This window comes from Oncorhynchus kisutch, linkage group LG14 (assembly GCF_002021735.2).
Source record: "Oncorhynchus kisutch isolate 150728-3 linkage group LG14, Okis_V2, whole genome shotgun sequence".
NCBI lineage: Eukaryota > Metazoa > Chordata > Actinopteri > Salmoniformes > Salmonidae > Oncorhynchus > Oncorhynchus kisutch.
Window position 1 is genome coordinate 51849132 of NC_034187.2, and position 17952 is coordinate 51867083.

General features: G+C 40.5%; 1 protein-coding gene and 1 long non-coding RNA gene across 3 annotated transcripts; both read right to left on the reverse strand.

Annotated features, from left to right (window-relative positions):
• Positions 1–1069: 1069 nt before the first annotated feature.
• On the reverse strand, positions 1070–2274 carry LOC109903280 (uncharacterized). The gene is made up of 4 exons (XR_004202833.1): positions 2096–2274; positions 1821–1925; positions 1555–1636; positions 1070–1386 (listed from the first exon to the last, which is right to left on the reverse strand). It is a non-coding gene; the product is annotated as an uncharacterized LOC109903280 (long non-coding RNA).
• A 3154-nt stretch (positions 2275–5428) lies between these two features.
• Positions 5429–12272, reverse strand: LOC109903727 (casein kinase II subunit beta). 2 transcript variants are annotated; one of them, XM_020500618.2, is made up of 7 exons: positions 12136–12272; positions 11351–11431; positions 10979–11081; positions 7573–7688; positions 7378–7453; positions 6996–7185; positions 5429–6747 (listed from the first exon to the last, which is right to left on the reverse strand). In XM_020500618.2, the coding sequence occupies exons 2-7, from the start codon at positions 11420–11422 to the stop codon at positions 6657–6659; spliced, it is 648 nt and encodes a 215-aa protein (XP_020356207.1). In that variant the 5' UTR covers positions 11423–11431; positions 12136–12272; the 3' UTR covers positions 5429–6656. The 2 variants fall into 2 exon arrangements, with proteins under 2 accessions (XP_020356207.1, XP_020356208.1); XM_020500619.2 differs by lacking the exon at positions 12136–12272 and adding an exon at positions 11911–12003.
• Between the last annotated feature and the right edge of the window lie 5680 nt (positions 12273–17952).

The window sequence follows — 17952 nt, forward strand, 5'->3', positions numbered from 1 at the left end:
TCAACAGGACAATGACCCAACACACCTCCATGCTGTGTAATGTCTATTTTACCAACAAGGAGATTGATGGAGTGCTGCATCAGATGACATGGCCTCCACAATCACCCGACCTCAACCCAATTGAGATGGATTGGGATGAGTTGGACCGCAGGGTGAAGGAAAAGCAACGAACAAGTGCTCAGCATGTGGGAACTCCGTCAAGACTGTTGGAAAAGCATTCCAGATGAAGCTGGTTGAGAGAATGCCAAGTGTGCAAAGCTGTCAAGGAAAAGGGTGGCTACATTGACTGGTACTGTACGTCAGAGTTTCATTGGAGAAAGGGATCTCGGCAAGGCAATTTTCTTGACTGCCGAAATCCCCCCCTTCTATCTTGGGACTGCAGGCCTGGCACATTTCGGCCAGTAGTGTGTGCCACAGAAAGCAAAATTAGAGTATAAACAAACACACAAAATGTTTCTGAAATAGTGTGTTTAAGAAATATAATACAAATATCACACAATAACACAGAAAGTTAAGTTCGATAACAAACATTAAATCACCATAGCATCTCCCACTTGTAGCACACGCTCCAGCAGGTATATCTCTCTAGTCACCCCCAAAACCAATTCTTCTCCTTCCAGTTCTCTGCTGCCAATGACTGGAACGAACTACAAAAATCTCTGAAACTGGAAACACTTATCTCCCTCACTAGCTTTAAGCACCAACTGTCAGAGCAGCTCACAGATTACTGCACCTGTACATAGCCCACCTATAATTTAGCCCAAACAACTACCTCTTTCCCAACTGTATTTAATTTTTATTTATTTTGCTCCTTTGCACCCCATTATTTTTATTTCTACTTTGCACATTCTTCCATTGCAAAACTACCATTCCAGTGTTTTACTTGCTATATTGTATTTACTTTGCCATCATGGCCTTTTTTGCCTTTACCTCCCTTCTCACCACATTTGCTCACATTATATATAGACTTGTTTATACTGTATTATTGACTGTATGTTTGTTTTACTCCATGTGTAACTCTGTGTCGTATCTGCCGAACTGCTTTGCTTTATCTTGGCCAGGTCGCAATTGTAAATGAGAACTTGTTCTCAACTTGCCTACCTGGTTAAATAAAGGTAAAATAAAAATAAATAAAAAATATGAAATACAAATTTCAATCTTTGCATAATAAGATATTAAATGACAATAAATAGCATAAACAAATATTGAAAAGCTGCAACAGCTCAACTGAACATTAATCCAATTTTTATGGAAAGTTTAATCTCTATATTTATGAAACTCAAGCCTAACCTAGTCCTGACAGGCAGCGCAGACATTATCCTCCAATGGTGGGATGGTTTTCATACAGGACTGTTGGAACCATCGTGGGCAGCGGACACAACCAATCTGAAATGTATAATAAAAATGTTAATATATTTAACACATTAAAAACATTCTTGAATTACAATTATTTCATTATCAGAAAAAGCAAAAGGTACTACCTCTAGAAATATTACTGCTTATGCAAATTCACACCTAAAAATGTGCCTTTAGAAGAAGTGAACAAGCAATTACCCAGTTAGTGTCTTCATTGTCCATCTCCCCACAGTGGCACAGTTGGCTCAGGTCATCTAGCAATGTCATAATGTCTAGTAGTCTACATCATTACATGTATTTCAGCGCAAATAGGAAACAAGGGAATAGTATAGGTTTCTTATAACAGTTATTTAAATACAAGTTTTAGTGGCCATCTAGTCAGACGTTGGATCAAAGAACCTTGAAAGAGCCATAAGTTTTGTTTTTTTAATCTACAGTTAAATTAAATTAGAAATTGAACATACCAGTGTTTGAAGAGTGTGACTGCTATTTCCTCTCTCATGATGTTAACATTTTTGTCCCCATTTGAAAAAGACAATCGACTCCTCCTTCAGAACACATTCAGCAAACTGGGGAAAAAAAGTTTGATGGGCATTTCAGTTACCCCCAACAAAATTGTGTTACACTTAAGATTCTAATTCTCAAGTATACAACAACAAAGCTATAATAATTTGACAGTTTTCAGTAGGTTCAGACTTTCAGTAGGTTAACTGTACATCACTTATACTCTCATACTTACTTCCAAGGCAAAGACCCCACAAGAAGTAACATTTTGTTGGCATGGTGAGGAAGGGTACCACACACCCATTGTCACGTTCATCGTAACGATGAGACCAATACATTATTTAATGAACATGAAGACCACTAAACATACTAACGAGACAAACATGACGATAATAATAATAACAAGTGCTGACATGCAACTACACAGACAATAACCCACAAAACCAAAATAGCAACCTAAATAGGATCTCCAATCAGAGACAACGATAAACAGCTGTCTCTGATTGGGAACCAATTCAGGCCACCATAGACCTACATTTACCTAGGCAATACCAAAACCGCATAGATACAAAAAACCCTAGACAAGACAAAAACACACATACCACCATCGTCACACCCTGACCTAACCAAAATAATAAAGAAAACAAAGATAACTAAGGTCAGGGCGTAACACCCATCTGGAGATATTTACAACCCTTCTCTCTCAGGAATGATCTGAACATATATGTTAAAAAAAGTACAGCATTTTGAAACCCTTTATTGATTACAATATAGAGATTAATAACAGATGGGAATCTGAGAATGCAGGCATTCCAGCAGGGTGTGAGTTGAAGTAGACAATTCTGGTGCTGACAAGGGCTGGAATGTAAATGACATGTGATCATCTCGGATTATCTAACATCTGAGAATGGGCAGGCATTCCCTCTGATGAAGAGCATCTCCGTCTTGTTGATTATGTGCTGTCATCCAGGTGGAAATGTCCCCTGCATATCTGATGTAGGAAAAGAGATAAGAGATAAGTTGAGTGTCCAGTGAATATGTTTATGTATATGTACTGTACGTGTGTCTATGTGTATATATATATATATATTTTATTTTTTACATTTGAATTTCTATTATTATTATTATCATTATTGTGTTTTGTGGTTGAGGGTGGGGGAGGTTGATGGGGATGGGGGAGGTGCTGGGGATGTCATCTTGAGGGTGGAGAGACCTATTGGGGTGGGGATTCTTCAAGGAGGCACATTCAGTGCAAACTACTTGAATTACTTTCATTCATTGGCAAGATAAGAAAACTTAGGGATGACATGCCAGCAGCAAATGCTGACACTACACATCCAAGTATATTGGACCAAATTATGAAAGACAAGAATTGTACTTTTGAATTCTGTAAAGTCAAGTGTGGAAGAGGTGAAAAAATTATTGTCGTCTATCAACAATGACAAGCCACCGGGGTCTGACAATCTGGATGGAGAATTACTGAGGATAACAGCAGACGGTATTGCCACTCCTATTTGCCAAATCTTCAATTTAAGCCTACTAGAAAGTGTGTGCCCTCAGGCCTGGAGGAAAGCTAAAGCCCTTCCGCTACCCAGGAATAGTAAAGCCCCCTTTACAGGATCAAATAGCCAGCTAATCAGCCTGTTACCAACCCTTAGTAAACTTCTGGAAAAAGTGGTGTTTGACCAGACAATGCTATTTCAAAATAAATAAATAGAAAAACAGAATTTCAACAAGCACAGCACTTACACAAATGACTGATGATTGGCTGAGAGAACTTGATGATAAAATGATTGCGGGGGCTATCTTGTTAGACATTATCGAATATAGTCTGCTGCTGGAAAAACATATGTGTTATGGCTTTACACCCCCTGCTATAATGTGGATAAAGAGCTACTTGTCTAACAGAACACAGAGGGTGTTCTTTAATGGAAGCCTCTCAAATATAATCCAGCTAGAATCAGGAATTCCCCTGGGTAGCTGTTTATTAATAATATGCATGTCAATCTCTCCTGGCTGAAAGTGGAGGAGAGACTGACTTCATCACTACTATTATTTATGAGAGGTATTATTGACATATTGAATGCACCGAGCTGTCTGTCTAAACTACTGGCACACAGCTCGGACACCCATGCATACCCCACAAGACATGCCACAAGAGGTGTCTTCACAATCCCCAAGTCCAGAACAGACTACGGGAGGCACACAGTACTACATAGAGCCATGACTACATGGAACTCTATTCTACATCAAGTAACTGACACAAGCAGTAAAATTAGATTTAAAAAACAGATCAAAAATACACCTTATGGAACAGCTGGGGAATGTGAAGCAACACAAACATTGGCAGATGCATACACACACATGCACACACACACACACACACACGATAACATACGCACTATACATACACATGGATTTAGTACTGTAGATGTGGTAGTGGTGGAGTAGGGGCCTGAGGGCACACAATGTGTTGTGCAATCTGTGAATGTATTGTAATGTTTTTAAATTGTATAAACTGCCTACATTTTTCTGAACCACAGGAAAAATTGCTGCTGCTTTGGCAGCAGCTAATGGGGTTCCATAATAAATACAAAATACAAATAGTCATAGTTTTGTTTATTATATTATAATACATGTATTATTATTGTTTTCTTCTATTATTATAACAGTTTACTGTGAATATGGATATGCACTCATGTTGACTTACTTTCTTTTTCACCCAGAGTACACTTTTTAAAATGTATTATTGTTACTATTACTACTGTACCTACATTCTTAAAAACTAAAAACTCTTGGTAGGCAAGAAAATAGCCTTGCCGAACCCCCCCCCCCCCCCCCCCCCCCCTTCTAATTATTCTGAAGTGTGTCAGGCCTTGCAGTCCCAAGATAGAAGGGGGCAGTGGGATTTTGGCAGGCAAGAAAATTGCCTTGCCGAAATCCCTTTCTCCAATGATACTGATGTACAATGCCAGTCAAAGTAGCCACCCATTTCCTTGATGACAGCTTTGCACACTCTTGACATTCTCTCAACCTGCTTCACCTGGAATGCTTTTCCAAGTCTTGAAGGAGTTCCCACATATGTTGAGCACTTGTTGGGTGCTTTTCCTTCACTCTGGGGTCCAACTCATCCCAAACTATCTCAATTGGGTTGAGGTCGGGTAATTATGGTGGCCAGGTCATCTGATGCAGCACTTCATCACTCTCCTTCACAGATCAGACATTCCAAAATTCCATTGACGCCATTTGGCCAAGAGGCAGAAGTACAGCTGTATCTGTGTGGTTTGCTACAATATTTCCGGTATCGGTGTATGAGAATAAACATGTTCTCAATTCTCATGATGCCCACAGAACTGCTGACTTGCAGGGCAGCTATGTATACTACTGGCCACAGTGAGGCAACAGAACAGTGCAGTATCAAACCTATTGAGTGGTGTCTCTTAAAAGATTCAGAGGGACATACAGTAGACCCATACTTTCAAGGGATTCCATGGTTTTAAATTAAAATGTCATGGTGAGTATGGAGAAATAACAATTTAATTTATACATAAACCAATCAACACAATTGTATGAAAAGAAAACGTTTATTGAGAATTCTGAATCCTGGTCACTCTTCCACAGTTTCAAAAAAACACAAACACACATTAATCATAATCTTGACAAATCATCCTTATTGTTCTGGATCAAAACATATCAAGAGTTCTACTTTTTGCAACAAGGAATCAAAAGTACACCTGAAGTAGGGCGCCGAAACCCCAACTGCATCACAAAATAAAAACTGATTTTCTGTCACTAGATTTTACATAAATAATACTACAATAATGTGTGGAGGGACACCAGTTAAATCAGTGCACTTGTGGAGAGATGGGTACTGTTGCAGTGATACTAACCCAGCAACATGTGACAGAGCTGACATTCTCACTGTGCCGCACAAACAGGACTGTTGTTTTGGGTGACACACAGAGACAGCAGGTGATTTTGTTATGTATTTTCCCGGTCCTTCTAGAACATTTAATTCATTTCAGGTTTATTCGTGTCTATCCTACATCTAGCGTGTAAAAATGCACAGCTATACTATGTCCTAGATGTGGACTTCCTGTAAACCACAGCACCTGTGCAGTTTCTCAAAATTTAAGGCAAATTTGACAGAACACTTGTATTGTGAATGACCGCCTTGACACACTGGCCTCTGAGTATCACACAATAAAAGAGTGATACAAGCCTGCACGAGTGCCTTGGTAAAACAATGGTTTACAGAAGAGGTGAAATGGAAACACCCTCAGTGACAAACTTTGTCCTTATCATCATCATCAACCAAGCGGTCTCTGAGTGCCAGCCACAGTGTACATGGGTATGGGGGGGGGGGTAGCGGAGGAATTGGTATTCAACCAGTGGTGATGGTCTACCATGACCCTTTACCAAACTGTGTCAAAGACAGGACCGAAAACAACTCAACGTGGAGCGAGTTCACAGGGGCAACATGTGGTAATATCACTAAAAGAAACAGCAGCGTCAAATCCAATAACATCCATGGACTTTCTTCCCCTACCCCTTTTATGTTTCGACGCTGATGAGTTTGGTGACGTAGATGCATGGGATCCTAAACGCGTATGTGTGTGTAAGGGTTCGGGATCGAAGCTGGGCGTTTTTGTCTTTACACCTTGTTCTCAATCATCCTAATCTAAACTAAATAATAAAGTCTGCAGGACAGAGAGGAGGCATCTGTACGGAGCTTTGTGCGGATGACCCGTCTCCTCAATCATCCCTTTCTCTTTCTCCCACTCTCGCTCTGGGCTTTAGCGGATGGCTTTGACAGGGCTCTTGAAGCTGGAGGCTGCTTGCAGCTGGAGCTGGTAAGCCATGGGGTGGATCTTGAATCCATAGAGCCTGTTGTGAGGACATGAGAATTCATTACATCTTGATGAGAGTGTGACAGGTGTCTATAAAGAGATTAGCATTAATGGTAACATTTATTTTACATGACTCTTTCCTCTGGTATGTACTTTGAATTTCTTAGAACGTTATCTGTTATCAATGAGTAGAAATTGATCGAGGACCCTTTTGCTTTCAGTATATTACGTTGACAGGACTCGAAAATGCACACCCCTATTGTAGGGTGACACAGTTGTACTGACCTAGGCACAAACTGGTTGGCGGGCCTCTTGGGCCTGTACTCGGGGTGCACCATAAAGAGCATGTGGGGGAATCCAGTGCCAAAGTAGGCCCCGTCCGTGTGGTGGTGCCGGGAGGACTTGGGAGTGTACACGTCCATACACTTAGGGCAGTACAGCTTCACCATAGCCTCGCCCGGAATGTCCGACAGACCTAGGGAGGGATAGGGGGACGGAGAGGGGGAAGAATTTTGACACATTACTGGTCTGAAATTATTATGAAATGCTCGGGTACACTATTGTATTCATCCATGTCTCTTGGAAATTAGATTGGATCTGACATGGTTGTGATATGATACATAAAAACCTTACACAGAGGATTCAGACAAAACCAACACACACTCACCAATGGGAAGCATGGGCTGGTTCTCACAATAGACTCGGGGGCAGTAGCCAAAGTCCCCCTGCTGATACTTCTCCAACTGAGAAAGAGAGATGGAGATAAATTGAGAACGTGAAAAACGTTTCCAGAAAAATGCTGCATACATTTGACATGCAGCCTTTCAACAAACATTGGAAGAGAAAAGGTTAGTTGCTGTACCATCTGAGCGATGCCCCGGTTGGTGAGGATGTATCGTGCATGGATCAGCCCGTAGAGCATCTCTGCTGCCTGCTCTATGAGGTCACTCTGGTTAGGGTTGTCCTCCAGCTCCTCATCTGTAAAACAAAGAGAGGGAACAGGTTATAAGAGAGAGGGGAAGGGGACATTCATATGGGGCGGCAGGGTAGCCTAGTTGTTAGAGCGTTGGACTAGTAAGCGGAAGGTTGCAAGTTCAAACCCCCGAGCTGACACGGTACAAATCTGTCTTTCTGCCCCTGTTCCTAGGCCGTCATTGAAAATAAGAATTTGTTCTTAACTGACTTGCCTAGTTAAATAAAAGGTAAAATAAATGTTGATTTCATTTAAAGATTACTCACAAAAGCAGAATTGTGCACATAACTGTGACCCATTACAGAAAGCTGGGCTTATGACACTTCACAGGAGAGGCATTTCAACTTAATGTTTTCTGCAGAAATCCCTTCTTGAACATGTGAACTTAATAATAAACTTGTCTGTACTCTGTAAGGTTTTAGACGCAGGTGCAGCCTAGCCCATAGGCCTATATATTTTGATAAGGTTTGTATCACAAACACATGAATCCGCTTTACAAGGCATACATAAGCAGTATGTGAGTTTCAAGTTTGGGGAAGATCATTTAACATAAAAATGCATTTATAATTAAAACATTACATGCATAATCGCATTTGCTGTCACTGTTTTCCGCTAATGGAACATTCACGCTTATAGTCTAACTGCCATGTGTGCATTGCTGTGCTTATGAATGTGAAGAAATAGCTTAATAGTTTATCAATAGTTTATTAAGCTGAAACGTTCTGATCTGTTGCGTCAGCCACATTGCGTAAAACAGTTTTTTTAATGCTAGTTGTATTAATTTGGGATCTATCGCATCCCACATATGTCCCGGACTATGTTTGGAATATTTATTTCCTCGCAGGTCAACTTTTATACTATGGGGGATAGTAGCTTGACATAGGCCAGTGCTTTTGCTCCTCAGTAAAAAAGTACATGACAGCCCACTTGGATTTTGCCAAAAGACACCTAAAAGACTCTCAGACCATGAGAAACAAGATTCTCTAGTCTGATGAAACCAAGATTGAACTCTATGCCGTGAATGCCAAGAGTCACGTCTGGAGGAAACCTGTGCCGTGAATGCCAAGAGTCACGTCTGGAGGAAATCATGCTGTGGGGATGTTTTTCAGCAGCAGGGACTGGGGTCACTCTGAAAGATGAATGGTTCAAAGTACAGAGAGATCATTGATGAAAACCTGCTCCAGAGTTCTCAGGAATTCAAACTGGGGCCAAAGTTGACCTTCCAACAGGACAACGACCCTAAGCACACAGCCAAGACAACGCAGGAGTGGCTTCGGGACAAGTCTCTGAATGTCCTTGAGTAGTCCAGCCAGAGCCCAGATTTCCACCCACATCGAACATCTCTGGATAGACCTGAAAATAGCTGGGCAGTGACACGCCCCATCCTACCTGACAGAGCTAGAGAGGATCTGCAAAGAACGGGAGTAACCCAAATACAGGTGTGCCAAGCTTGTAGCGTCACACCCAAGGAAGACTCAAGGCTCTAATTGCTGCCAAAGGTGCTTCAACAAAGTACTGAGTAAAGTAAATATTATTTGTTTGTTTTTATGAATTAGAAAACATTTCTAAAAACCTGTTATTGCTTTGTCATTATGGGGTAATGTGTGTAGATTGGGGGGAAAACAATTTTAGAATAAGGCTGTAACCTAACAAAATGTGGAAAAAGTAAAGGGGTCTGAATAATTTCCGAAGGCACTGTATAGCCCAACGTTGGTAGAACAACTAAAGTTACATTAGTAACTCTGAATTAATCAAATAGGAGTACCTACGGTACCAGTAAAGGTTTGGACACAGCTACTCATTCAAGGGTTTTTCTTTATTTTTTACTATTTTCTACATTGTAGAATAATAGTGAAGACATCAACTATGAAATAACACAAAAGGAATCATGTAGTAACCAAGAAAGTATTAAACAAATCAAAATATATTTTAGATTCTTCAAAGTAGCCACCCTCTGCCTTGACAGCTTTGCACACTCTTGGCATTCTCTCAAACAGCTTCATGAGGAATGATTTTCCAACAGTCTTGAAGGAGTTCCCACATATGCTGAGCACTTGTTGGTTGCTTTTCCTTTACTCTGCAGTCCAACTCCTCCCAAACCATCTCAATTGGGTTGAGGTCGGGGGATTGTGGAGGCCAGGTCATCTGATGCATGACTCAATCACTGTCCTTCTTGGTCAAATAGCCCTTACACAGCATGGAGATGTGTTGGGTCATTGTCCTGTTGAAAAACAAATGATAGTCCCACTAAGCCCAAACCAGATGGGATGGCGTATCACTGCAGAATGCTGTGGTAGCCATGCTGGTTAAGTGTGCATTGAATTCTAAATAAATCACTGACAGTGTCACCAGCCCCACATCTCCTCCTCCATGGTTCACGGTGGGAACCACACATGCAGAGATCCTCCGTTCACCAACTCTGCGTCTCACAAAGACACACGGTGGTTGGAATCAAAAATCTCAAATTTGGACTCATCAGACCAAAGGACATATTTCCACTGGTTTAATGTCCATTGCTCGTGTTCCTTGGTCCAAGCAATCTCTTTTTATTAGTCTCTTCTTCTTGTCCTTTATTAGTGGTTTTGTTGCAGCAGTTCATCCACAAAGGCCTGATTCACTCAGTCTCCTCTGAACAGTTGATGTTAACGTGTCTGTTACTTGAACTCTGAAGCATTTATTTGGGCTGCAATCTGAGGTGCAGTTTACGCTAAAATCAAATTTTATGCCACATGAGCCAAATATAACAGGTTTAGGCCCTAGCGTGAAATGCTTACTTTATGAAATAAAATATTTACTAAAAATACTAAAGTAAAAAATAAAAAAATGTATTCTTGATACTACAAAATAACACCACGGAATTCTAAGCAAGTTTGTCTGCTATATGACCCACAGCCATTTGGCATAGCTAGATCAGGACCTAACATAAGGAGTAATGCTATTCTGTTCTTTTGAAATGGACTACATTTTCTTCATATCATGGGTCTTTAGACCTGTCTAAAATAAATAATGGATTTATTGTGAAGGTGTATGCTATATAAGACTCTTTAAAATGTAGATGTTCCAAAGGCCTGCATCAGTGGCTTGTTGGGAAGCCAGGAGATGCTAAATATGTTTTAGTTCATTAACGGTCAATTACAGTGAGACCAACCAGTTATTTCCTTGACAATCACCAGCTGACAATTTTTGTGACCGCCACAACCCTAGATGGAACCATAACATGGGTATTCCGATCTCGATTGTGTGGAATGTTCTGTACTTCCGAGTGCAGCAGAGATGGTTACAGAGTTGGTCTGACCTGGTTCTAGGTCCAGGATCATGTCCAGAGCCTGGCGGTAGTGGGGAACCTGCTCATTGAGCCCAGTCAGGTTGAACTTGTCCTGGATGTAGTCCTCATCCACCTGTCAATGGAGGAGAGGACAGAAGGGGTGACAGACATTAGAGAAATATCAGACCTATTCCTTCTTGAAAGAGTTTGTGTAGTAAGAGGTGGCTGTGAATAATATGATTTTGTTCCAGCCCTCAACTCACCACCTGCCCATCAGGTCCTTGCTTATCCAAATCAGGTTTTTGCACACACAGGATAAGGGTTGGCCACCCATGTCTTAGCTGACATTAACTTTTTGGTCAATGAGTGACAATATTACTCTGGGTGGTGTTAGATACTGACCTCACAGAAAAACTCGTTTCCCCTCAGTCCACAGAACCAGGAGATCCATGACACTTCCTCTGAACTGCTCATCTCGGGAGACTAATGGGTAAAGACATTCAACACAGACATAGATTTGAGCCTATTGCAACTCTTACCCTAAGAGGTCCTCGGAGCTTGCTGATTTTCTGTTCTACTTGATAATTTATTGCACCCACATGGTGTCCCAGGTCTAACTCAGTCCATGATTAGATGGGAACAATGACAAAAAATACAGTGGACTTGACTTTGAGGTCCAGAGTTGAGTTTGATGGGTCGATTGAATTCAGTTATGTGAAAACGGACTGAACTTGATAGTTTAGCAACACAAACATATTATAGGTCGCTAACTACACTCAAGACAATTTTCTAAAACATAACAGAGCAATTAGCTAGATAACTAAGTCAGAACATGTTAACTATAAGAAGCTTACCTACTAGTTAGCTCGCGCTACCCACCGTGCAAATGTGTGACTAACGTTACAGTAGTTAGTTAAAATAAAATTGGTAGTTGACATTGGTAGTTGAAATAAGGATATTACCTATGTCACATCAACAATCGTAGTTAGTAGCATACACAAGAGTTATGAGAAATGACCAGCAGGAGAAAATGATAGCTAGTTAGCTACATCCTTAGCTAACAGTTACATTCAATATGGCGCAACGTCCAAACTAGGCCGGATGAAATTTGTTCAGTTTTTAGTCGCAAGTCCTCTAAAGCTATATCATATCTCTTATGAAAACATATAGTAATTTGGGTAACTTACCCCCTGTTACGTGATTTTCACACCAATAAAATGTAATATTTAGTGTTGTAAATTAAAAGGACACCACCTCCCAGTTAACCACTGCAGAGGTTTTCGTTGTAGGCAAATTGATGACGTACAAATTCAGAGACACGTCTATGGATACTGTAGTTTGTCTTTCAACAACTACATTTTTTGAGTTATCAACTGAAAATCTGAAAAACGTAGGTTTTATTATATGACTAATATGTTGTCAAGTATAAACTATAGGGTGGGAACAGAAGTTATAACAAATATATTTCCTCGTTTGCTTGTAATGACTTTACTACAGATTATATGCCTACTTTGGGCAATGCAGGAATACCGTTCCTCATATTTTTGGGTCCTTCGTGAATCATGCTGTAACAAAGGTGATCAAGTTCTGTAGTGGTGGGATTGACTTTACATGGCTTGTAGTAGCCAGTCAATTCTTATTAATTAATGCAGTTTTCTTAGTCCAGATTTCAATAACACCATAGCTGAGCAGTATTCCCCAATCAAATAAATTGCAAGGTCCTGTCCTCCATACACTAATCATCAATCTGCAAGACCATGATGTGCATTCGGAAAGTATTCAGGCCACTTTAAGAGACACCGCTCAATAGGTTTGATACTGCATTGTTCTGTGGCATCACAGAGAAGCCACTAGTATACATAGCTAGCTGCCCTGCAAATCAGCATTTCTGTGAGCATCTTGAGAATTGTGAAAATGTACACTAATCTTCTCATTCATATCCTGTCCGATACTGGAAATATAACAAACCCCTCAGATACAGCTGTTCTTCTGCCTCTTGGTGTGGTGTCAATGATGTCAATGGTGGTGTCAATGATGAGCTGGATAATACATGCAGATCACTTGGGTATGTCTATCTGCCTGATCTGCGATTGTTTACTATACAATGTGAAGTTATAGTCACAAAGGGCTTATATCTGATGTGCAAGACTGTTTATTTGTGTGTGAACATGCATGTACATACAGGCATAGACATGCGAAGTATGGGTGCTGGAGGTGCTGCAGCACCCGCTGTTGGTGAGATGGTAACTGCAATAAATGTGTCAAAGAATATAACATTTAATTACATTATTGATATAAATGATCATGGGTTTGGGGTAGGGTAGACAAAAAAAACATTGGATATTTATAGAATATATGGGAACCATTCTGTATGGAGAGCTCTCAGCTCTGTTTTTAAAGCGGTGATATGCTCTTATCTTTTAGGGGTTTGGAGTCGGACATGTATTCTGCTGTCCCTCTCTCTTCCTCTGTCCTTCTCCTCGCTCCCGCATGATTTAAGTTGGGGGAACCAAATTCTCACCATAAAAATGCACCTTTATAATAAAGCATTTCATGCATCATTCATTGCATTGAGACTTAGTAGAAATAGTAGGCTATTTTACATATGTTGAGCAGATTGGAGTCATAATTTAGGCTAATAATATACAGTGCCTTCAGAAAGTATTCACACCCCTTGACTTTTTCCACATTTTGTTGTGTTACAGCCTGAATTTAAAATGAATTACATTGAGATATTTTGTCAACAATACCCCATAATGTCAGAGTGGAAATATGTTTTTTGAAATATTTACAATTAATAAAAAAAGAAAAGCTGAAATGTCTTGAGTCAATAAGTATTCAACCACTTTGTAATGGCAAGCCTAAATAAGTCACATAATATGTTGCATGGACTAACTCTGTGTGCAATAATAGTGTTTAACATGATTTTTGAATGACTAGACCATCTCTGTACCCCATACATACAGATAATTGTAAGGTCCCTAAATCGAGCAGTGGATTTCAAACAGACTCAACAATAAAGACCAGGGAGGTTTTCACATGCCTCAAAGATGGGCACCTATTGGTAGATGGGTAATACATAAAAAAAAATGAGACATTGAATATCCCTTTGAGCATGGTGAAGTTATTAATTACACTTTGAATGGTGTATCAATACACCCAGTCTTTTCAGTGTCTTGAGGGGGATAAGGCATTATTGTGCCATCTTCACAACTTTCTCTGTGTTTGGACCATGATAGTTTGTTGGTGATGTGGACACCAAGGAACTTGAGACTCGACACGCTCCACTACAGTCCCATCGATGTGAATGGGGTCCGGTTCGGCCCTCCTTTTCCTGTAGTCCACAATCATCTCTTTTGTCTGGCTCACTTTGAGGGAGAGGTTGAGGTTGCGGCCCGTCAGGAAGTCCAGGATCCAGTTGCAGAGAGGTGTTTAGTCCCAGGGTCCTTAGCTTAGTGATGAGCTTTGTGGGCACTATGGTGTTAAACGCCGAGCTGTAGTCAATGCACAGCATTCTCACATAGGTGTTCCTTTTGTCCAGGTGGGAAAGTGGAGTACGATTGAGATGGCGTCATCTGTTAGGGGCAGTATGCGAATTGGAGTGGGTCTAGGGTTTCCAGGATGATGGTGTTGATTTGAGCCATGGACCAGACTTTCAAAGCACATCATGGCTACCGACGTGAGCACTCCATAGCTCTATATTTTCAAGCATAGTGGTGGCTGCATCATGTTATGGGTATGCTTTTAATGGTTAAGGACTGGAAAGTTTTTATGATTAAATAGAAACAGAATGGAGCTAAGCACAGGCAAAATCCTAGAGGAAAACCTGGTTCAGTCTGCTTTCCACCAGACATTGGGAGATGAATTCACCTTTCAGCAGGACAATAACTTAAAACTCAAGGCCAAACCTACACTGGAGATACTTACAAAGGAGGTAGTGAATGTTCCTGAGTGGCCTGGTTAGTTCTGACTTAAATCTGTTTAAATCTATGGCAAAACTTGAAAATGGTTGTCTAGCAATGATCACCACCTAATTTGACAAAACTTGAAGAATTTTGAAAATAATAGTGGGCAAATGTTGCACAATCCAGATGTGGAAAACTCTTAGACTTACCCAGAAAGACTCACACCTGTAATCGCTGCCCAAGGTGCTTCCACAAAGTATTGACTCGGGGGTATGAATACTTATGAAAATCAGATATTTCTGTATTTCATTTAAAAAATATATATATTTGCAAAACTGTCTCAAAACATGTTTTTCCTTTGTCATTATGGGGATTTTGCGTGATTGTGTGAGGAAAAAATCTATTTAGTCCATTTTGAATTCAGGCTGTAACACAACAAAATTAGAAATAAGTCAAGGGGTATGAATACTTTCTGAAGGCACACTAACTCAATCACTGTTCACAAAAAAATACTGCAATGTTCAATGCATGGCTGAGCGTGTAGTGGCATAGAGCCGTGGAGGCTCCTCAGAGGAGGACCATCCTCCTCAGTGAATTTAATAAAAATTGAAACTTTTTAAATGTTTATCCTTTTTTACATAAAACTAGACAACATATATCCACATCACCAAATAACTTAGTAAAACACTTCTGCAATGGTCTACAGTAGCCTCAGCAGCACTCTGTAGGTTAGCACCATGGTGTAGCCAGAGGACAGCTAGCTTTCGTCCTCCTCTGGGTACATTGACTTGACATGATCCAACCTATTGCATGACAAAAACCTATTCCCCCTCAGGAGACTGAAAAGATTTGCCGTGGGTCCTCAAAATGTTTTACAGCTGCACCAGAGAGCATCCTGACCGGCTGCATCACTGACTGGTATGGCAACCACTCGGCCTCCGACCGCAAGGCACTACAGAGGTGTCATCGGAATTTCATAATTCCTATAATTAAATTCACTCAGTCTATTTTATAAGAATTTGTAAGATTCCTATTTGCATAAAATAGACAGAGACCAGTCTTAACAAAATTAGATAATAGTATTTATTCTCAGAGCTCGCTCCCATGGAACCACAAACAACAGTTTATATACAGAATATGATGTCATAGGTTATAAAATGTCCTTCCTCCTATCGACCAGGACAAAGCAGGTTCAAAAGTTTATTCCAACCCCCTAGCTCGCTCACTCCAGACACACACTTATATCTAGGTTAACGTCTGAAGTCTTCATCTATCACTATTCAGCAGACAGTTCCAGATAATGGAAAACCTAGGGAGACACTCGCTGCCTTATCTAAACATCCCAGAGCTAAGTTGAGTCGGTTCAACCATAGGTTAACGACCTTCTTTGCTTACTTAAAAACCCACAATCCATTCCTCCCCAACCCAGCTGGAATGGTATTTATTATGTTTAATTACCCCCTGTTTCATGCTACACAATCCCTTCCTTATGAATTAACATTATTAATCAGATATAAAACAGAGTAGAGTTGAATTAGTTATAGTTCTATTTAAATGTAGATATTGTTTAGTGATTATTCATAAAATTCCTAACAAGAGGGTAGTGCGTACGGCCCAGTACATCACCAGGGCCAAGCTCCCTGCCATCCAGGACCTCTATACCAGGCCCTAAATATTGTCAGACTCCAGACACCCAAATCATAGACTGTTCTCTCTGCTACCACATGGCAACCGGTACCAGAGCGCCAAGTCTAGGTCCAAGAGGCTTCTAAACAGCTTCTACCCCCAAGCCATAAGACTCCTGAACATCTAGTCAAACCTTTACCCAGACTATTTGCATCCCCCCCTTCTTCTACACTTCTCCTACTCTGTTATTATCTATGCATAGTCACATTAATAACATGTACATATTACCTCAAGTACCTCGACACATTGACTCTGAACCGGTACCCCCTGTATATAGCCCTGCTATTGTTATTTTACTGCTGCTCTTTAACTGTTATTCTACTCTCTTTAAAAAAATGTATTTAATATTTTCTTAAAACTGCATTGTTGGTTAAGGGCTTGTAAGTGTACATTTCACTGTAAGGTATACCTGTTGTATTAGAAGCCGCATATTGAAAAAATGTGATTTGATAAAATGTGGTGAGTTGACTCAGAGAGAAAGACAATAGTTGAACAGTTTTAAACAAATACACTTCTTCAAAAAGGGAGGAGAAAGAGAGCTAGATATATTTAGTCATTTTTCACTTTCACTTAGCAAATGCAGCTAGTTACCTGGCTCAAACAGAGGGATGCTCTGTTACCTAGCTGGCTATGACTATCCAACACTTGAACTCTAACAAGTCAAGGTATGGTTTTGGTTTGACTAATGTCATACCACCAGGCCCTGCCGGTGTAACTATTTGACTGTACACTGTACTGCATGATTGTAGTGGGTTTACAAACGTGTTCTATTAGCTACAGTGCATTCGGCAAGAATTCAGACCCCTTCACTTTCCCCACATTTTGTTACGTTAGCCTTATTCTAAAATGGATTAAATACATTTTTCCCCTCAATCTACACACAATACCACATAAGGCAAAAACAGGTTCAGATTTTTGGGCAAATTTATAAAAGATGAAAACCAGAAATACCTTTTTTGCAGACTCTTTGCTATGCTACTCGAAATTGAGCTCGGGTGAATCCTGTTCCATTGATCATCCTTGAGATGATACTACAACTTGATTGAAGGCCAGCTGTGGTAAATTCAATTTATTGGACATTTGGAAAGGCACACATCTGTCTATATACAAAGGTCCCACAGTTGACACTACATGTCAGAGCAAAAACCAAGCCATGAGGTCGAAGGAATTGTCTGTAGAGCTGAGGCATGACTGTGTCGAGGCACAGATCAGGGGAAGGGTACCAAAAAAATGTCTGCAGCATTAAAGGTCCCCAAGAACACAGTGGCCTCCATCATTCTTAAATAGAAGAAGTTAGGAACCACCAAGACTCTTCCTAGAGCTGGTCGCCCGGTCAAACTGAGCAATTGGGCGAGAAGGGCGTTGGTCAGGGTAGTGACCCAGAACCCAATGGAAACTGACAGAACTCCAGAT